At 38.0% G+C, this 22,667-nt stretch overlaps 1 protein-coding gene across 15 annotated transcripts in view; it reads left to right on the forward strand.

Moving 5' to 3' along the window:
- The window catches only part of NRG1 (neuregulin 1), a 942,448-nt gene extending 921,987 nt beyond the window's left edge, over nucleotides 1-20,461 (forward strand). For 7 of the 15 annotated variants that reach the window (XM_016136163.2, XM_016136164.2, XM_016136169.2 and 4 more), the window contains 5 exons: nucleotides 8,344-8,446; nucleotides 9,968-10,094; nucleotides 12,425-12,555; nucleotides 13,323-13,529; nucleotides 16,210-20,461. In XM_016136163.2, coding sequence (XP_015991649.2) covers nucleotides 8,344-8,446; nucleotides 9,968-10,094; nucleotides 12,425-12,555; nucleotides 13,323-13,529; nucleotides 16,210-16,861 — 1,220 coding nt within the window. In that variant the 3' untranslated portion in view covers nucleotides 16,862-20,461. Of the gene's footprint in view, nucleotides 1-3,768; nucleotides 3,793-8,343; nucleotides 8,447-9,967; nucleotides 10,095-12,424; nucleotides 12,556-13,322; nucleotides 14,113-15,687; nucleotides 15,830-16,209 lie in introns of those variants that run through there. The other 8 variants (XM_016136162.2, XM_016136167.2, XM_016136165.2 and 5 more) reach the window with 5 other exon arrangements.
- The last annotated feature ends 2,206 nt before the right edge of the window (nucleotides 20,462-22,667 follow it).

The raw sequence follows: 22,667 nt of genomic DNA on the forward strand, positions 1-22,667 counted from the left end.
TTGAAATAAAACATATTTATATTACTTTCTAGGACAATATTGTCAAGGCTAGTCAGCTTCAAATTTGACCTATTGCCACAGAATTCCTACTTGAAAGGATTGTGTTCATCAATGTGTGTGTGCATGTGTGTGTGTGTGTGCGTGCGCGTGTGTGTGTGTGTACAGGAAATCTATAATCAATTTATAGATTTTATGGAGAAAGAAAAAAAAGTATTCACAGCTTCAATAGCTAGAGGAAGTATGGGGCAAGTATGTCATATATAAACTAACATATTATAGTAAGTAATTATATAATAGCCCAAATTATAGAATATTTTAATAAGTACAATTTTAGAACTTGTAGGCATAATCTCAAAATGAGTAACCATAACATATGTTCTTAAAAGTAGCTTTGAATCATAGTGCTTAAATTATTTATGTTGATTTCTAAATGCTTTTTTAAATCTGTTAAAGTTATTAATTTATGTATCAAAAATGTATATCTTGCTGACAGTAGAATAAAGGCGTACTCAATCTATGACAAAATTATCATAAATTCCAACTGAGTGTTAGTGAGATTTTACTGTGTGTGTGTTTGTGAATGTGCTTTGTGTACATGGAAAACGGGAGTAAGGAGAAAGGTCTCCTATTACATTTTGAAGGGCTCAGTGGCAAAAAAATACATATATATATATATCTACATTTGTAAAGGTAAGTTGAAAATTAAATGCCAGACACTGAGTTTGTCCTGTTTAGAACTGACTCCTTTAGAAATCTCAGAGGTGTGGAAAGGCAAGACTACACATAAGTCTTTGAGACCATTTCCACAATGGGGCCCAAGATGTTAAAGAGTAAAGTCTTAAATATCTTCAAATTTTAACAGAAACCATAATTGCATGTACATATAATTTTGCTAAAAGAAAGTTGTTTCATTAGTTTTTTTTTTTCTCTAATGGAACTGAAAATTTAAATTAACCTACAGGTTAATCAGTTTTCTTCAAACAATTATAAAATCCTAAGCAAAGAATTAGTGAGTCAATATTTAATAGTTTCTGAAGACTCTTAGATTTAAATTAATTTTTTATATTGCTTTCTGCACAGCAGGAAATCACATGTAGAAAAGGAAACTAAATTGTTTACAGTAACCTTTGTGTTTTTGAATTATTAATTTAATTTGAAAAATGTAGTGGCTAGGCAGAAGTTCAATAGGAAGTGTATGATACATAATGAGCCTAAGCCAACATTAGATTAAATAGAACAGATAGAAAATAATAACCTCTTTATAAAATGAAAAGTGTTTGTGTATTCTGCTTTTCTTGACTCACAATGAAAGAAACGTAGGCACCAATAGTCAAAATAAATTAGAGCAGTATTTGCTCCAGGTCTAGAATGACTGATGCATGTTTCCTCTGCTTGTTTCCTTGTTAGGGCTTATGGCCAGAAGAGATTCCAGTTTTAAGTACCAATTTCCTTTTGAATTATTTGAAATTGAAGCTGCCTGATATGAATGACTTCCCATGAAATGAAATTATAGTTAGGCTCACAGACTTACCTATAAAACTGTAAATGCAGTAATATGTATGCATGGGCATGCTACTAATTTTATTGAAGACTTAACCAAGCTTTCTACGCAACTAATATATATCATTAGCAGTGTTCACGTAGGCATAGAATAATGATTCTCTGGAAAGAGTTTCTGTAGATATCTCTTGATTTTAACCCTTAAATTATTACTGATGGGTAAGAGGACAAGGTGAGAGATGGAGATAGTTCTAGGGAGAAAAATTGATTGTACCCTCATGAAAATATGTAAGGAAATTTATCACTTCTTGGAAAATGAATTTTTATTCCTTGGTATTCCAAAATTTATATAAAGGAAACAAATAGGAAAAAAAAATCTGTTTGTCAAATTGAGTGTTGCGCAGAGGCAAGATAAATTTGTTTGGATATGAATAAATTGTTATTTTGCTGGGAACATTGTACAACCAAAATAACCCTACGTCCTCTGGTTTATCCTGGACCTAAGACAAAGGGGTCTCTCTATTTTAATAGTGCCTCTCATTATCATTGTTACTCGATTTACTACTTGATATATATATTAATCTGGGAAACTTCATTTCCTGGCAAGTTTTTAAAGTATAAATTCTTGACATATTCCAGAAGCATTCAGAGTTTTCCTGACCATGAAATTAGTTAAAAGAAAACCTACATGCAGTAATTGGCCCAAGGTGAATCTCCAGATGTGTCTGTTCTCCCAACTGTTAAACCCTTCTGCTGTTGGCGGGCAAATTTCATGGCGCTTTTATCCCGCAGGGTTGCCCTGTGAGCCAAGTTAGTACCATAAGCATTTTATCAATGAGAAATTATGCTGTCCAAGTCACTGAACAAGTAAATGGCAGAGGCAGGACCAGAAACCAGGATGTCTCCAGCACACTTACCTCTCTCTATGAGGCTCTTTGTCCAAACCCAAACTGATGCTTTTGCCCTCCACCACACATTTTGAAAGTTAAGAGATGGCTTGTCATATTTGTGGGCCACCTTGGTATCTCTCTAATCAGTGATCAAGGAAAAAAATGTAGACCTCTGAAACTCTGTTTTTATACTGCCCTTGCTTCTCCTCCGTACTCGCAAAAATAAGGAACTCCTAAAAAGTCCTACCTGGTGAAACTTGATTAACAATTTTTGTTTCAAGAATGGGATCAGTCATTTTCTAGAGTTTTTTTTTTCTTTGCCCAATTTTACCCATTTCTCACTTGAGCCTGTGCAGGCTCTACTAGCCCTACAATCCCTGCCATCCTGGTGCCTGTGCAGTCAGATCTGCCAGGACTAGGGGCTGTGTGTTCACTCCTCTGAGTTGCCTTCCCCGGCTGCCCTCAGGTCCTCTGAATGTCTGTCAGCTCTCATCTGGGCATCAGAGCCCAGCACTATGGAGTGATCATCTAATTGAATTGGCTCTCTGTTATTTAAGGGAGTAATAAATTAAAATTAACTGAAGATCACAGGAATTGTATCTTCCCCCATATTTTCTTTTCTACAAGTTTTAAATGGCATTGAGTTTCCTGCATCACCAGGAATTATATGAAAAAACTGGAAGCAGATTCTGATGCCTCAATACCCTGTCTGGCTTTTGGGAAAGAAGTGTTTGTTAAATACCAGGTAAATATTGGAGAAAGTGGAAGCTTAGGAGAAAAGAGGGATTTTTTTTCTTCAAAAAAAAAAAAAAAAAAAAAAACACCAAAGCAGTGAGAGATATTAGAGCATACCTAATGAAAAATATAAATCCGACGTGATAAAATTTTCAAACCAAATTACTACCCGCTTGGCTTCTAGTCTTGGCTCTGCTATTGTGTGTCTTTGAGTTAAAAAAGAAAGAAAGAAAAAGAAAAAAATTTTTTTCACTTCCCAGGAACTTTGCTTCTGCCTTTTGAAAAGATAGGAATGAAATAATACCAAATGCCTTTTCTGATTATAATTATGATATTTCTATTCTCAAACAATTAAGGAGCGTAGGATAGTTCAGCTAAGCAGCTTCTCCCTCAGTAAGGTCTTTTAAGGGTTAATAAAGACAGTGTGCTGGTATTCGCACACTTTTTAAAAGAGAAGTTCCCTGTGTGGACTCGTGGAGGCGTACTTGAGCACTGCTTCGTTAACCACCACCGTTTGTCCTGCTCGATGTGCACGCACAGAGCCGTAATAGTCATGTGTAATGTGTTTTGGAGTGCAGTGTATTGCTCTTTTCTGAAACTTTTTCCCTTTCTTTCTTTTTTTGTCAACTTTCTGCATTGGCAGAGCATCTTGGGATTGAATTTATGGGTATGGACCAATCATCATTCCTTTTAGCCTGCAGAATTTAGAGCCTATGAGCTGAAATCTTTTTCCCTTCCTACTCTTACCTTTCAGTTCCTAACTAATTTCCTTTTTCTTTAGAAGGGATCATACAGCTATAACAATGATTTTTCTGCTTTCAACCTATGATTAGTTTACCGAGGTGTTACTGAGTGCAGCAGCTTTTAGATTCCCAAACTTCATGTAGAGTTTAAAATCACCTCACCTGCTGCAAATTCACATGTATCCCACATTCTTTGACCCACTGATTGGATCTGCCCATGCTGTTATTTCAGAGCAGGGGTAAGTTATAGGAATGGTGCAGAAGGCTACAAGGAAGAACCAAACCAGGGGCTTGAGAACCAAAGAATCTTTAAAATGCATCATCACCTTAAAAAACGCCACATCTTAGGCTGATGGGAGTTCGACATACAATGTAAAAATTATATATTTAACATAATAGCATAGAAAGCCCTTACATCACAACACAATATTATATGAACGGACATGAACTGCTCTGATTTTCTGGAGATATTCAAGCACAACTCTGGTCAACTTCATTATCTTATGAAAAAGGAAATAGAAAACAGAAAGAAATAAGCCTTGTGCTATTTTAAGTGGAAGTTCTAGTCCTAATGGAATTAAACTTGAGTCACTAAGATTATCCAGACCCATAATCAAATAGAAATTTTCACACCGTAAATATAATATGTCTCCTATAAGCATATGGATTTGAAACCTGCTTCTTTTGAAGGCCTGCATCCTAAACAGTCTCAGGAGGAAGGGAAGCCAGGCTGCCTTCCCAGAGGCTCCTTAGCACAGGCCCCGAGACTCCTGAATACCGTGTGCAGCCCTGGGACGTGGTCATGGGTCACCAATGTCCTAATTGACAGAATATCTGATCTCCATCCAGCTGGTGTCAGTGACATCATGCAGGGAGGGCACCTTACAGTTGCTCTTTTCTTTTGGCTGATAACATCACAATCTTACCTAATGTACCTTCCGTTATTTATGGAAAATGAGGCTTGCAGGGTATAGCAGTTATAGGAATAAAAACTCAATTGCCCATTCCTCCAAAAAATTTTCATGAGAAAACTATTTACTTGATGAGAAAAACCCCCTCATTTATATATGGTTCTTTGCACATCAGAGAACATCTCCCCAAAATGAGACATACAACAGGGCCTACCACGTCACCCTAGTGGCAGGCCGTCTGCATGAGAGGAGTTAGTTATTCGGGTTACTTCCCTCGGGATAAAAATTGTCCCACTTCTTAAAAAACTTATTGGCCTTTCCTGCAGAGAGAGAAAACATTCTACCATCACCTCCAGTCCTCTGAGTAACAGCATCCTCCCCACTTTATCACTTTAGGGTCCGACTATAGAACTTACTATTTTTATTCCCAAACAGTGAAGTGCAGTAAAGGATATTTCAGACATACCATTTCTCCTTCAGTAAGATCTTAAGGGTCAGTAAAGACACACTGTACTTGCATTTGAATGTCTCTTAAAGGCAATTTTTGCAGAGGGCTCTATAGTCCCAGGGCCAGAACATTCCATCCTTAAAGAAAATCAGACCTTAAAGGCCAATTAAAATTGAGAAAGGCAAGGCCTCTGTCTCTTGGCCTGGCCAGATCATAGTGAAAAACAAAACAAAACAAAACAAAACAAAACAAAAGTGCTTGATCTGATTCTCTTCAATGCATCCAGCCATAGAGTGAAGTCTCAGAATCATTTCTACTCATTAAGGCAAGATCCGCCAACTGGACTGAGGACTTCTTTTTTTTCAGTGCTGCCTCTAATTTACTCTTGCCCTAATGACCCTGTCACACTAGGGAAAAAAAAGAAGGGGGAAAAGGGGTTAATATTATTTCTCATTAAACATTTTCTTCTTTCAACACGTTCATATCGTGTGGGGTCACCTGATCTAGTAAACCACCGGAAAATCAAACAGAAATTTAGATGAGGAGCATTTAATGCTTTCAGTAAAGGCTGATGTGAATACGGAATCCTAACCCCACATCTGTATTCTACAGGCCTTGGCTTTAATTGTTTCATTTCAGCACTTTTGCTTTACCCTTTGGCCTTTATTGGACTGCCTTTTTATTTCCTTGACCGATTTCACCGAAAAATGTGTGCCTTCCTACATAACATAGGAAGAATGGGTAAGTCATCATCTACCATTTGTTCACAAACCCCAGTCAATCTATTCTTTAATAATTAACAACAACCAAAAAACTTGTCAAAAGAATTACTGAGAGTGTGTTTGATCTTTTGTCCACACTTAATCTTAGATAGGTCGCTTTTTGAAGTTTACAGAAGCAATTTCCCAGTTTTTACTAAGGATAGAATGTTAAGATGTCAATGGCACCAAACCCTTACTGTTCTAAAAGAAGGGAAAATGGAGTCAGCGAAAAAAAGACACAGAGAGCAGGGTCTTCATTTTCTTGGCAACAATACTTTTAGATTCCTATTTCTTCACCAACTTGCCACAGCCAAAGGGGCCCTGCTCTGCATCCTGGGCCTCACGGAGCAGGACCTGTGGGGTGCCTCTGCCCCTTAGATGTATATTCTGAAAGCCAATCCAGATGCCGTGTCAAAGAAGCTCCAGTGACATCAACTCACAGATTAACATCCTATAAAATGTAATTCCCTGTCCTGTGGCTATGGGGGAGGGGAGGCAGCAGACACTGCAATTAACATAGAAGCATTCACATTCCTTGTCCTCACTTGACTTCTGCAGCACAAAAATACGTGACACCACTCTTACGTCTCCTGGTTCATTGTTTCACCGCAGTGCACCAGCCGCTTTGCTTTCTAATTGTGGCTTTCATGTGACGGCCAGCCTAGGTTAGGAGTTATGCTGTATGGAGTAACCCTTCCAACTCTGCATCCACCTTTTCTTCTCACCTGAGCATTTCCTCCCTCCGGTTTCCTTTTTTTATTTTTCCTCCCTTAGTATCAGGCATGCTGTGCCAGGGACTTCAGATGGCTCCTTCACTTTTAACCTTGTTTTCCCTGGTACCTGAGGTACCTGACTTCCTCCTTCTCTCTGTCATTCTGTCAGTCTGTCTGTCCTCTTGGTTTGTTTTTCTTTTCCACTTCCAACCCTTTTGGTTTGTTTTTTTCTAATCTCTGTGACATTCTAGTCTACCCACTGACTTCTGTTCTCCTCCTCTTGTTAATAATCAGTGCTATATTAATTTGATTTGACAATGTTTCTGACCTGTTAACTGGAATTTGATTACCATGGGCTTGGCTTGTAGGAAATGTTTTGTTTAATGATAAGGTCTACTGTATCATAGAAATTAAAACATACTTTTTATTTCAAGAAAACTTCCTGCAAATTATCCTCTCAACAGAGCAAAAAGGTGTGGTTACTGAGGCTGAGAGTGTAATCTGAAATTGTTTAGTAAGGCCCCATGTTGATGTCCAGATAAGAGAACTTCATTTGTACAATATTCCCCGGTTCTCGATCAGCTTATTAATCAGATTATCAAGCATAGCCTAAGTGGCTGATTATGCACCAGTTGAGTTCTCTTAGGGAAGTGTAATTAGACTGGTTGGAAGCTTAGTTCCTAAGGGATAAGGTTCACCACTAAATTAGAAAATCTTGCTAAGAACCATAGTAAACTCAAGTTATCCCCACCAAAAAAAAAAAAAAAAAAAAAAAAAAAAACTGATTTGCAGATAGGAAGGCTTTCATGAATAAGAGACTCGTTACATTTGGGGTACAGTAGTACCTTTAGTTCAAAGTTCTAGGTATCGAACTTTCTTAGTGTTATATACATTAACTAATCTGCCATATTGGTCAATGCAGAAATGTATAATCTATTCCAAATCACTCGTTAGTTGAGCTAATGGTTTTTTGATACAGATGAATATGGTATCTAAGTACAATTGATGAAGTAATAATAGTCCTCCAAATGGCAAAACTACACCTTGGACCAGGACTATCCCACCCATCACATAGGATTTTCTCTGATACAGTGCCCTGCTTCTCCATATTGTGCAGCTTATTTTCATATTTTACCTGTGAAATCATAGGGACCCAGCCCCAATTTTGTTGCTAACTACAAGTCAAGCTCATGTTTGCAAATGTCTTTGAGTTTATTTTTTAAGTTAGAAATGGCTCTTTGTAAAGACCACTGGAATATGAAATAGCCGGGAGATCAAAAGAGGCTGGGGGTGGTGGCAGAAAGGAGGAGAGGAAGTTTCCAGTGAGGCCGGTCCCAGCTGCTTTTATTGTTGATTCCCGTTGTCTTTGCAAGAGATGTTTGCAAGAGATTTTTTTAAAAAAGTAAAAACTACAGTTTTAACCAAATAGTAATTCTATAGTCAATGTTTATTATTTGCCAGTTATCATTTGCCAATTATTATTATTTGCTGTACGTTAAGTGTATCTGCAAAAAGTAATGAATTGTAATGCATTAATTTTCTTGTGCACATGGACAATGCCATGCAGCATGCCAACTACTCATTTGTAAGTCCTGGCAGGTCGAAGGGGCCTTTGGTGACATCTGCTCTCGTCCCTTTCCAGAAGCGGAGGAGCTCTACCAGAAGAGGGTGCTGACCATCACCGGCATCTGCATCGCCCTGCTAGTGGTCGGCATCATGTGTGTGGTGGCCTACTGCAAAACCAAGTAAACTGTCCTCCTCTGGCCTTCTCCCTCCCTCGCAAATACACGGCATAGCCAGCAAGGGCTTTGCAGAAAGGCGCCTCCACAGCTCAGTCTTGAAAAGAGAAGGGGGCACAGGGAGACTTTCCCCCTTACTTTTTCTTCTGAAAAATCTATTTGTAGGACATTCCCTGATCGCATTAGAAAGCTTTGCTTAGTAGTGTGAAAATGTTCAAACGACTTCTGATAAGTGACCACGGCCCCGTGACTGGAGAAAGGGTTGAGGACACACACATGTGTGGATGTGGGTGCACACATCACATCCTGAGAGGAGAGTGGTAGGTGCCAAAGATGCGATTGTATATCACTCACTGCTTAGCGCACGTCCAATTTACACTAACGCTTAAAGGATAAAGGAAACACTTGGCAGTGTTTGAAATGCAGTTTTCTGAACGTTATACTGATTATTTTCAATTTCGTCTAATTAAGTTTCCAGTCCAAGTTCTCTCAAAGTGTGAGATGTACAAAAGGAATCTCATGGGAGGAAAATCAAGCAAAACTTACTTTGAAAGAACAAAAGGAAAATGTTAAAGCAGATTTGTGTTCACTGTGTTTGATCTTTTAAACTGAGTCCATATTAAGAAATATAATTACTGTGTGACATGAATTCCCTCCACTTCCTTTCTGACATATAACCTGCACGTCAAGACTGAAATAATATTAACAATTTTGTTTTGTTTTGTTGCTTCATCATAGAAATTTCTTACCAAAACTAGTCATGGGAATATTATTGTGATCTGAATATTGCATTGAGAAACAAAGACAATATATTTTTATACCATAAAATCAGGGGCAAGGATGATGCTTTCTTAATACCCCAGAATTCAGTGTGTTGCCAGAATTTAGTAAGTGGTAGAAGACAAGCCTTCGTGGAGTCCATCTTATGAGTCTTATTAGATTCAATCTCAATATTTCAATATTCATTACCAATTATACAAAAAAGTGTTACTAGAGTAGGATTGTGTTACAATTGTGCCAGAATCTACTGGGAAAATATATATATATATCTTAACTCATGTACAATGCTATACTATACGTGTACACACACTATGTATAATGTTGATTCAAAACTAATTTCATTTTCTTAAGAGACACACAGGCAAAATTATAAATGAAATTGCTGTATCAATTGCACAACACAAATTTTTACCTAAGATAAATGCCTATCTGTAAGACTTAGGCAAAGACAGACTGACTGATACTTTTAGCCAAGTATCAGTTTGGTTTATCTTGTCTTCTCCTGTCTCTTTTTTTTTCTTAATCTCTCAGCAGTCCAGTTAAATTTCAGCTTCTCAAATCTATTTGCTAATAATGTGTGGTTCCATATCTGCCCATAGGCAGATTCTGAGATGAAATGGCCCACCCTCATCTCCTCCCCTACTACCAGTCTACTGCCTGAGTTACATGTTGGTCGATTAAAGAATCAACTATACTAAGAAATATAAATAATAGAAAAAAAATGAATGCTCCACTTTTCATATGCAGGAAACAGCGGAAAAAGCTTCATGACCGGCTTCGGCAGAGTCTTCGGTCTGAACGAAACAACATGGTGAACATAGCAAATGGGCCTCACCACCCTAACCCACCCCCCGAGAACGTCCAGCTGGTGAATGTATGTTGACTCTGGCCAGTGGAAAAGCTGAGCATCTCTCCTCTGTTCAGGCACCTTGAAGTTTATTTTCTAAAGCTCTTAGGCTCTTAGTTGCTACCATTAATCTCTGCGGCTTCCAGGAATCCAAGGTTTCGCCAGGAGAAAATAATGGGAACATTTTTTAAAGTGGATTTGGTTACTGTAAAACCAGCACATTTCCTCTTCCAAAGTGTTCATTAAGGGGCTGGAATAATAACTTTAGGTTTGTTCTGTAGGGAGGCCATAAATGGAAGAAAGAAAAGGAAAACGAAAAAATAATAAAATTAATGACACAAGAATCAGAAGGAAATGTTTTATTTTTATAATTTGGAAATGAAGGCTACTCTAGTCTATAACTGATTAGTACTGATAACAGAGCTAAGGACTTTAGAGTGATTTTTATTAGAGGCATTTTACAGTGTCTGACAATCTGCTGATTTTGACTTACAAAGGGCATGGAAAGGTCAAGTAACTTATCAAACTTGCTTCTCAGCAAAACTGGAAGAATATAGTGCTTTTTTATTCCCTAACACTTTCTACATGATGTCAAACTCTCCAGATGAAATACTCCCTTAATCATTCAAATATTTTGCTTAAAATTTACCAAGCATTCAGCTTTTAAATATAACTAAGGCATAGAACATTAGATTCTGAGACTCTTTAGATATCATCTTCCAAACCTCCCCTTTTTACAGGTAAGGGTCAGTGCCAGACTTAGTTTTCCTGGCTTTTTAAGTATTGTTCTTCTTATTCCACCATGATTCTTCATTTCCCTCTGATGTTTAGCTTTTTATAAGCAAAGCTCAGAGATTATATTGCACTACCATTTTCTATCTTATAGAAAAAGGTATATTTTATGTGGAGCAAATATCTCATAGACCCAAGTTCAGAGTTGATGTTTACTAAATCACCAACCTTTGGGAGACTGTTAGAGTAAGGTGCTGATATATTAAGGTTCTGCTGCTCCCCCCCACCCCCACACACACAGCAGTGTTCCTTAGAATGTTATGCACAGCTGATAAATGCATTCACTAAAGACACATCTGTTATCTGTCACTATGAATGCTATAATATATAGAAGGCAGAATGACTTTCTGGATTCCAATTATGGCTCAAGCTGTATGACTTTGGGTTTTAACCTTTCTAAACCTTTTTAGTTTGTTATGAAAATGGGCATAAAAATAATTACTTCAAAAAGTTCTTATGAGCATTGAATAAGAGAATTATGCACAACACTTAGCCCAGTGGTAGTTAGTGAACGTTCAATAATTGTTAATCATTAGATTCACTGAACTTACATTGCCTTCCAAGGAGCATGTTGAAATGGTGAAGAGGTTGGGAATAGCTCGCTGTATGTGACATTGCCATCTTTCCTTTAAAGTAGTCTAGCTGTACATCCCAGAAAGATCCACATGGTATAACATTTCTGTTAAAAGAATCATCTAGAATTTTAAGCATAATTTAAGTTGTATATTTTGGGGGTTTTCACAGATATATCAGGTTTCTTTAGAGCCCAGAGCCCATCAAATTATACGGGGCCTTATTTTATCTAAGAGTATTCCTTTCCATACCTCTTCTCATTTAACTCAATCTGGTGTAAATACTAATAGCATTTAAAACACAACTTCAGAATGTGTCTCTTTCACTGATAGAAAGCAGTAATAGCCACTGTGATTTGGTGATGAAAATAAATTAGAAAGTACTTGCACTGCTAGATATTATGTGCTTTGTCAAGATGTGTGACCTTGGCAACTGCTATAAAACCTTCAAATCTTTCAGCAACCTTGTTAGTCTTACCATTGACAATAAGTTAAGAATTTTGGTGATATCATTAAGGCAACATGAGCACTAGGAAATTGAAAGAGAAAGGTAGATTCAAAAAAAAAAAAGATTTAAAAAACAATTCTCCTACTAACAACATTTGAAATAAAACAAACCATCTCTATGCTTTTGTTTGACTCAATATCTTTTCATCTTTCACTTGCAATAATCATGACAAAAATGAATACTGGGCAGAGATTTATACTGAATCCTCATCACGTTATCAACTGGAAATGAAATCGAAAAATTAAGTCTGTTTTTATAATATGTAGTCATGATCGTAGGACCTACATTGGGTGCACATCTGGAGAGTAATTCATTAACTCCATTCATTGAATCTAAAAGACACGGTAGCCAGGGTAGGATTTGCCATCTGACCATTGGAGAAATGGAATATATTATGAAGCATATGTACTTGAACAGATTTTTTGTGTGTCTAACAATGTTTTGATTTTCATGAATCTTCAAGTTGTGTCTCTTTGTTTATCCAGCAATATGTATCTAAAAATGTCATCTCTAGTGAGCATATTGTTGAGAGAGAAGTGGAGACATCTTTTTCCACCAGTCACTATACCTCGACAGCTCATCATTCCACTACTGTCACCCAGACTCCTAGTCACAGGTATGGGAATAAAACAATTGCATGGCATTTCTCCAAGAATGAATTTTTGCACATTTCCTTTGGCTATCACTGCCTAAGAAAGGGACAGAAGACACTTATTGGACAGTGAAGTATAATTAAATATATAATTTGGAACAAAAACAGACTTTAGACATCAGCTGGCTCTTGCTGTTTAAATTCAAGTCTTAATTTTTTTTATCACTAAAAAAGGGAAAATATTACTTACCTTAAGGCTTGTTGTTTCCTATTTTAGAGATTGTCTTTACTCATGCCCAACCACTCACTGAATTGCTACGCTAGGAAGAGTCAGTCTTAGATGCTCTATAATACTTAGAAGTTAACTTCTTCCAATAATTGAATTGCCCTGGGTAAAGGACATGAGAAATTGGTTAAATAACTGAACCCTAAATTCTCAAATGCCCAGGTAACCAAGGGCAACACTAGACTTCCAAATGTAGCTCAAAGGACAAATGCTTTCTTAACCTAAGCCACTCAAGAACAGAATGATTATGAGAATACTTAGTACAGAGTGGCATTTTATAAATATGTATTGAATGAGTGAAGAAATGAATAAACGGTATCCTTAAAAAACCAGTCCAAATCAAGTTCCTTTCTACAAAGCAAGTATCTTTATAACAATTGCATTCAGAGACAATTAATGTTGTAGTGAACTACCGATGCACCAATAATTTGAAATATTTGCCATTTTTGCATATAACTTAAATATATATACATATATATCTTTGCCTCTCACATTTCCCCTCTAGTTGGAGCAATGGACACACTGAGAGCATCATTTCAGAAAGCCACTCTGTAATCATGATGTCATCAGTAGAAAACAGTAGGCACAGCAGCCCAGCCGGGGGCCCAAGAGGACGTCTTAATGGCATGGGAGGCCCTCGTGAATGTAACAGCTTCCTCAGGCATGCCAGAGAAACCCCCGACTCCTACCGAGACTCTCCTCATAGTGAAAGGTAAAACCGAAGGGCAAAGCTACTGCAGAGGAGAAAGAACCCCAGTAAGAGAATCCCCGTGAGCACCTGCGGTCTCACCTAAGGAAATCTACTCTAATGAGAATCAGGGGCAGCAGTTACCTGTTCTAGGAATGCTCCTAGTTGATGAAGTCATCTTTCTGTTTGACTGAACTCATTTCTTCTGAGCTTCTCACGTCGTCCCAGTGGCTGACAGGCAACAGACTCTTAAAGAGCTCGAGTGATTTGATGTGGAAAGGTGCAGCAAACTTGGAGCTCCTAGCTCCGACCTTAGGCTCAGACCCACTTGGGATCTGTTTCCTCAGTTGTAACTTTAGAGAGATGGCACCAATGATTGCTAAGGACACTTCTATAATTCCAATTTGTCAGATATCCAAACTCTGGTCAAATTGACCTCATGTTCTCATGCGCTAACTCTCTCTTACCTTCTAGCCTCAGTTAAATCAAATGGAGTGCTATGTCACTGCTGACTGTCATGGGGGACAACCGTTTGCATTCCATCATAGATTACCCCTTTTATGAAATTCCAAGAAAGGATGAATAAATAAATCTTTTGTATGCTGCATCTGGCAGTCTTCGCAGGTGGTTTTTGAAAGCAGATATTGCCTTTGATACGGCCCTTTATCCCAGAACATTTTGTCTTTTTTCTGGGAATATTGGATTGTGGTTGGGGAGTTACAGCGAAGGTAAAATAAATAACAGAGAAAAGTAAATTGAAATTAATAGGAATACTGAATTCATAGATTCTTTTTATTTATTTTCACCTAAACTGGGAGAGAGTTATACCCAACCAGCGTTTCCAGCCCATAAGTAAGCTATTATTTGTTTTCAAATTCTGTGGGGGTTTGTTTGCTTATTTACTTTATTGTCATCTCAGTCTAATCTTTGACCACTTGTTAAAAGGTCTACACAATGTAGAATACATACTTATTTGGTATTTACATGAGTGGAGATAATTTTAATAGCCTCTTTCCTCATGAACTGGGAAGTGCTTACAACAAAGGATGACCAGTTCTGGGCTTTCAGGTCAGATACAGCCTATTAGTCATTTCTTCAAGGGCCTTTATATGAAATATCCAAAAACGGTATTTCAGAGCTTTATGGAATTAATGTTTGCACTGTTCCTCTATTAAAAGATAGGCATGGTCCAAAACCAGTTTAAAACATTACTCTTAAATTTATATAATTATAACTTTATGTATTAATGAAGTCTATCTGCCCTAATTCAATCGTTTTTGAAACCTGAAAAAGAGGCTGGGGGTAAATTCTTTTTTTATCACTACATGTGATATTTATTTTTAAAAGTTGACATTTCCCTACTGTGATAGGCTTCCTTTCATACCCCAGATATTCTCTAGGACTGCATAATATAGTTGAACCCAGAGACCATGGAGAGAAAAGGTGAAACACTTTTATGTGTTGGTTGAATTTGGATTAGCATTTCACAGAGAGCTTAATTTTAGTATCCCCAAAGCAAAAAGTCTGAAGACTCAAGCCCCAAATATTTCAATTTCTAGACACTTTTCCCTTTTTAGATACAGCCAGATCTCACATCCATATAACTCTGAATCATGGCTGAAGAGCAGGAAAGTGAATGGGTTCCTGTTAGCTAATGTTCAGATGGTGGTGTCCTATGTCATCCCAGGTCAAGTCAAATTAGATTCTGTGAATGCCAATGTGAAGAAAAGAGTCACTGAGTGCTATGCGTTGGTAACATTTTTGTCAAAAGCTGAGAAATGTGACTCTGAATAAGCCACATCTTCAGTGTCAAGTAAGGTCTACTAACTCTGGAGGAAGAAAGCATGATATGGTAAAAACAATGCACTCAATGTCTTGTCAGTGAGATTCACTGAGCGTTATCAGACATAACATGACATAAGGTAACATGGTACAGCTAACCCTTAAGCAGTCACAGAGATACGTCAAGATTGATGCAGCTGTAAGTTTTAGAAGAAAGGTAGACCAAGAAGCCGACATAAGGTTCTCTCAGGCTTATCTCTGAATGTCTTCGTCACTGGGATGGATAGTCGCAAATTGAATGTTAAGAAGTAGCATTTGGTGGAAAAATTTACAGCACACAAATGTGTTACACTGTTATCAGGAATAAATCTAAGTTACTATGCTCTTTTTTTTTCATAAGACATAACCTTATAGCTGAGCTAAGGAGAAACAAGGCACACAGATCCAAATGCATGCAGATCCAGCTCTCAGCAACTCATCTTAGATCTTCTTCCATTCCCCATTTGGGCTTCATTCTCTAAGACACTTTGGCCTTTAGGAAGGTATAGTATTTAAGTAATACTTCTTTCCCTTCCAAATCCCTGAGCCTTAGTCCTTATAAACTGAGAGGGTTCCAGGATCTAGTGCCCTCTTGTTTTGACTCATGCTTTTATTTAAAATCATGATGAGACTGGAAATCTTAAAAGCTTTGATGAGCTAGGCAATTTAGCTGATCTGTGCATGCACTCCTGTGAGGAAACTCTTGGCTGCATAATTTTAGATTCCAAGGGTGCTGAATGTCCTAGTGTAAAAAGCAAGAAGTATACAACGAATAGAAATTCTTTGTTCTCTGGTTATGTATCCTGAACTCTGTCCCCTTACCCTTCCTACTCTATGCCACTTCTTCCACCACACTTATGCGGGGTATTCTATGCTCACACAGGTATGTGTCAGCAATGACCACCCCGGCTCGTATGTCACCTGTAGATTTCCACACGCCAAGCTCCCCCAAATCGCCCCCTTCGGAAATGTCTCCACCTGCGTCCAGCACGGCGGTGTCCATGCCCTCCATGGCAGTCAGTCCCTTTGTGGAAGAAGAGAGACCTCTGCTTCTGGTGACACCACCAAGACTGCGGGAGAAGCATGATCACCACCCTCAGCAATTCAACTCCTTCCACCACAACCCCGCGCATGAGAGCAACAGCCTGCCCCCTAGCCCCTTGAGGATAGTGGAGGACGAGGAGTATGAAACCACCCAGGAGTACGAGCCAGCCCAAGAGCCTGTTAAGAAACTCACCAACAGCCGGCGGGCCAAAAGAACCAAGCCCAATGGCCACATTGCCAACAGGTTGGAAATGGACAGCAACACAAGTGCTGAGAGCAGTAACTCAGAGAGTGAAACAGAAGATGAAAGAGTAGGTGAAGATACACCTTTCCTGGGCATACAGAACCCCCTGGCAGCCGGTCTTGAGGCAGCTCCTGCCTTCCGCCTGGCTGACAGCAGGACTAACCCAGCAGGCCGCTTCTCTACACAGGAAGATTTGCAGGCCAGGCTGTCTAGTGTAATCGCTAACCAAGACCCTATCGCTGTATAAAACCTAAATAAACACATAGATTCACCTGTAAAACTTTATTTTATATAATAAAGTATTCCACCTTAAATTAAACAATTTATTTTATTTTAGCAGTTCTGCAAATAGAAAACAGGAAAAAAAAACTTTTATAAATTAAATATATGTATGTAAAAATGTGTTATGTGCCATATGTAGCAATTTTTTACAGTATTTCAAAATGAGAAAGATATCAATGGTGCCTTTATGTTATGTTATGTCGAGAGCAAGTTTTGTACCATTACCGTGATTGCTTTTCCACAGTATTTCAGCAAAACCTCCCATACATTCAGTTTTTGCTGGCTTCTTGTGCATTGCATTATGATGTTGACTGGATATATGATTTGCAAGACTTGCAACTGTTCCTCTGTTTGCTTACAGTAGCACCCAATCAGTACGTCTTGTAATGGCACATCCATCCAAGTACTCCTCTCTTTTGTATGAAGTTTTCTTTTGCTTTCAAGTGTATGAAATGAGTTGTGTCTACTCTGCCAGCCAAAGGTTTGCTTCCCTGGGCTCTGAGATAATAGTAGATTCAACAGCATGCTACTATTAATTAAAGCAGGAAACTGCATTAAGTAACGTTAAATATTAGAAAGAAAGTAATAATGTGATTTTTTTAAATAAAAACTATATTATAAATCAGGAAACAGCTTGCTCTTACTAAAAGGAGCTACCATTTACTTTATTTCCATTTTTTTTTTCTTCACAAAATAACAATAGTTTTGGGGGTAGCATAGAAAATGTGTTCTGGCTTGCTACCAGGGTAAATCCAACACCTTATAAGAGGACTCAAATTCACTTTCCAGGGGAATGACATAGCAGCTCCTCTACTTAAAGAGCAAACCGTGGCTGGAAAAAAAAAGGTGCAATCATTCCTGACTTGCATTTTTCACTGAATTGGGAGCTAGTGATTGGTCGTGTCTTCTCAGCTCAAAACAGACATGCCGTGGCACAAAAACCACAGCTTAAACAGCACAGCAGTTCACCGGAAATACTTCTAGAATGAGACGTGCCTGCTGTACATAGTGGTGACATGTCATCATAGGGAAATAGAGTCTAGGAGTGTATAGAAGACATAGGTGAAGAACAGCTGTGTGACTTAGTTGTAATCTTAAACGGTTTTATTGGCCACTCCTTTCTCCTCATTTTTTTTCCCTTATTTTTCGATGTTGCCTTCATTAGGTCACAACTATGCATGAATATTTTTGTCAGGAATGGCCAATGTGCATGTGATTTATGATTAGTAAGAACCTTCCACGAATGATGATGATGCACCAGGAAATGCCAATAGTGTTGGAAAGATTGCACCTTTCCTTGCAGAACTGACCCCCTCCTGTGTACTGACCTCTAATTTGCAGCCCGTATCACCCATTTCCCCTGCTTTCTTACTTTTTGCTTTACTGTCATAAAAGAGGACTGAGATGGGTCTAAACTTTGCATGTTCTCTTGTGATTATAAGTCCAAGGAAGGCCTAGAAGTATTAACATTTGAAATAACCACTAATTCAGGAAAATAAGAGAATTTTTTAAGAATTCCAGACCTATTTCATGCCCTGCCTGATATCTGTCAAATTAGGTTGAAGTTTTACCTGGGTTCTAAATGCCCTTCTAGGAGCCATGGACAAAATGGGGAACAGATTAGTAAGGGATTCAAAATACCAGGCACGAAGTCAGAGTAACTGCTTCTTGTTCGCAGGTAAACTGAACCTATTTCTTTACCAAATCTCTATGTTTAAGTTAAAGGAAGAAATAACATGCAAGTAGGTCTTAGAAGAAAAGTGTAGGCTGGACACAAGTCATATCATTAAGCTCCTATGTGTTTCTACAATACACAGAGACGCCTGTCTGCAGGTCCTTGAAGTTCCTCTGAGTATTTGATAGGCCCAGCTGCCCTTCATTGTTCCCATCTGCTTCCTCCGTGCTCCACAGTGTCCTCGTTTGCTTGTTAACCTATACTGAGGAGCCCTGTCGGGCTGCACAGGTCACACTGATTTCTCAGTTCTGTAGAAACAAGTAAGCTCATGGCAGCGGGGAGACAGTCAACCCAAAGAGGTTCTCTAAATTATTCTAATATTGCCTTTGAAGGGCTTGAGTCATTCTTAGATATTTCAATAAAGAAATTCCTATCAGTAATAAAAATATTAAAATTTCTGTTTCCAAGTCTTCAGGCTCTGGAGTATTCAAATGTCCCATTCTGGAGAATTTCATGAATAAACGAAATAGTCTGTTGAGGGCAATGAACATTCTCCTCAATATGAAAATCGCTGTGTATTTTCAGGTTGCAAAAATACATGAAAACTTAGAATAAGAGGAAATCTCATTTCCGACTTGATTCTGGTTATTCACAGAGGTGGCATTTGTTGGGACAGAATTCCCATCTTATCCCTTGATAAGAAAGGACAGCTGACTCCTCGGGGCTACCCACTGAGGCCACCAAATTTATGTTCACAGAGATATCTCTGTGACACTTAATTGCCACATCGCTCTCAACTGTCCCTGTTTTGAAACTCAGCCAGTGCTGTGGCAATTCAAAGGAGCAAAACCTATGTTCCCAGCATGTGGAAAGATTTTGTGAGTTTTTGGGTAGTGGAAATTGCCCAGAAGTTCAATAACAACTTTTTTTCCTAGGCTTGAAATCATATCCCACTGAAGGATATGCAGCGGAACATAGTATATGCAAAACTCCTTTTTCTCACTCAAGATTCCTTTTCTGTCCTACTCTACCTTCTTGCCTGGTATGACTTTTCTTCAAGAGTACCTGGACAGCTCATGCTTTCTACAGAATAGCACTCTACCTGTGCGTATGTGAACGTGTTCCAAACACCAATATGCCACATCTTCCTTGTTTAAGTGTGACTGTTTTGATACAGGTGGAGTTTATCCAGGGTAACTTGCTCAGTAACTATTCCTATTTTCTTTCTTTCTTTTTTTTCTTTTTCTTTTTTGGCCTAAAGTTGAAAGGTGTATGGTTCACATTAGGGAAAATAAGGAAGGCCTGGTTTTATCATTCAGTACTGGCTGCATTCCTCCAGCCACAGTGATTTCTATCTACAAAGACCCATGAAATACTGCAGAGAAATGCAGACAAAAAGAAATGGCCATGTATCACAAGTTCTATTATGTATTCTTTTGTAAATACACATTGTATATTACTCGGATATTTTCCTAAATCATTTACTGTCTTCATGAGTTAATGTCAGATTTTTACTCTCTCAACTTACTGTGTAACATTGTAAATAACATAATGTCCTTTATTATTTATATTTAAGCATCTAACATAAAGTTGTTTTCATATAAGTTTAAGATAAATGTCAAAAATATATATTTTTTGTTTTTCTTTGCTTTAAAATTATGTATCTTTTCCTTTTCCTTTTTTTTTAAGAATAATTTATTGTTCAGGAGAAAGAATGTATATGTAATTGAAACTATTTGAAGAATGCACATTTGAAGGCCGTGAGGTACTGATAAACTAAAGAATTTATTATCCAAAATACTAAGCAATAAGTAATTGTGATTTATTTAAAGTTTTGTTCATTTTTCATGAAAGACATTCTGCAATAAAAACGCTACTCTGTGGAGACCCGGGAGTGTTGCTCAGCAGACTAGTGTTTCAGTCTGTTAGACCAGCACCTTTCGTGTTGCTGTGACAGCTGTGCTAACTTAGGAATGTGTTCGGTGGGCGCCATGATCATCTCATCTGTCCATTGCTTGTGCCACACTGCTTCCTCTCAAATCATCTTCTGCCTATTGATTCTGCTTACCACTGTTTAAGGGGCAACCACCAAGCAATATGATGTTTTCTTCCCCCTCTCCACACACTAACATATCAGAGAGGACATTTTAGGGCATGATGGCCTGGATCTTGGTTGTTAACATGTTCTGTAGTGACAGGAAGAAACCTGGTCAGACTAATGGAAATTTCAACGTGGCAACTCCATGCAGTCGTGAAAAGAAAAACTGTTATCATGATTTAAATAGTCTGGTGGCCATCGTTGTCTGAAAGGCAGCCAGTCAGAACCTGGCCATACTAAGCTTCTCTACAGCTTCAGGAAATTTATTTTCCATCAGGTTCATAATTTATTGATTCACAGTTTCAAGAAAAGATAGGTTAAGTTGGGTGCATTCTCCTCAGTCTATCAATAAATTAAACTAAATGCCCATCTTACTGCTCAGGGAAGGGCCTATGCATGAGAAATTTCTCATATTCTAAGACTTCGTCATAGAAATGAGGTTATTACTTTTCTAACTGAAATTAGCTACACAAAGCCATATTTTAACAAATAGATATTTGCATGTATGATACTTTTTTATATACTTTAAGCATTTCACTCATTATTCCAAATAGGATAAGGGTATGGAGTAGACGTCAGCAATCTTTTGGGGTACACAGTGGCCTTCTTTGCAGTCTGGGGGAACTCTGAGACTTCCTTCCCATCGACATCCACTTCCATTCATGTACATGATTTCTATTACCTAGTAATAATTCTACTAGTGTCATCTCCAAGACAATCTGTGTGTCTAGGAGATTCAAAGAGTGATCTCTGTGCTGGTTTTCACTCTTTATATTACTGAATTTTCAAAACTATTTAGAATCTTCCCATTTGTGTCAGCGGAGGTTTACTTACACATAATCCACATAACACTAATTCTGAATACACACTAATCTGAGGCCGCCACATTCTTTTACTAGTTCAATCTAACCAACCAGCCATTCTGAAAATCAAGGATTGCACAGAATGTTTTAAAATTAAAGACAAAGATACTTCTTATGTCTTCAAGTTTAAGCAGAGGCTTTGTCCATCCCCCAAATTAAAAACTACAAGTAGCTGTCTTAGTAACTTAGGTTACAATTGGGTACCTAAGATATATTGATATTTGAGGCAGAAGCATGTATGATAGAAGGTGGTAGGGAGAGTGAAGATTTTCAGATAGCCAAATCAAATATCTGGATAATTATTACAATTCTCCATCCACTTCAACCATGTAGACTCTTGAATGTCAAACCCAAGCCAGATCTGCAAACTAGCAAACCATCCGTCTTTTCAACCTAATGTCTTCCCCATCATTAGATTTCTTTGTTCTTTGTACTGATGATAAATGACAAAAGCATTTGATGTCAGGGATGGGGGTTAAGTGAGGCACTTATGAAATCTAGAGATTTAAGATGCTGGAAAGACTGGAAATTTTTGATGATCTTATGGGAATCTCATTGCACTCTATCTTTGACTTTCCCTCACTAAAGTAGATGAAATACATTTATGGAAACTATTACTCCAAAAGATTAATTGGGTAGAAAATAGAAATACTTTCAGTTTATGAAAGACAGAACCATCCTGCTGCTCTAAGAAGCAGCAATATTCTTAACTTTTAAAGCTATTTTGGAACAAAGTCATCAGGCCCAATCCTGTATATACCTTTGGGCTTCTGTTGACATTCTGAGACTACAATTGTTGGCTCTCTCTGGTGAACTGTTGATTTTGAACTTCGGTGAGCTCCAAAATAGCACCCATCAGGGAAATAGGAAAAGGATTTTGTTACCTGGAGAGAAACTATCATGACCTACATGATCTCTTTAAAAACATAGTAGGAGAGGGAAACCAGTAATCCCTAAAGAGGGGCAGAATGGAGTCATAGTTCCACCCAGGGTCTTTTTTAACCCTTCCCCTTCAAACGGGCTTATTGAGACAATTTGATGGAGGAAACAACATCCTGACAGCATACTGAAGAGGCTAGAGAATTATCTAGAGACGTAAACATCTTTAGCAGATTATGTGTAAGTTTGTCCACAT

The sequence above is a fragment of the Rousettus aegyptiacus genome, unplaced genomic scaffold, assembly GCF_014176215.1.
Source record: "Rousettus aegyptiacus isolate mRouAeg1 unplaced genomic scaffold, mRouAeg1.p scaffold_m13_p_11, whole genome shotgun sequence".
Taxonomy (NCBI): Eukaryota; Metazoa; Chordata; class Mammalia; order Chiroptera; family Pteropodidae; genus Rousettus; species Rousettus aegyptiacus.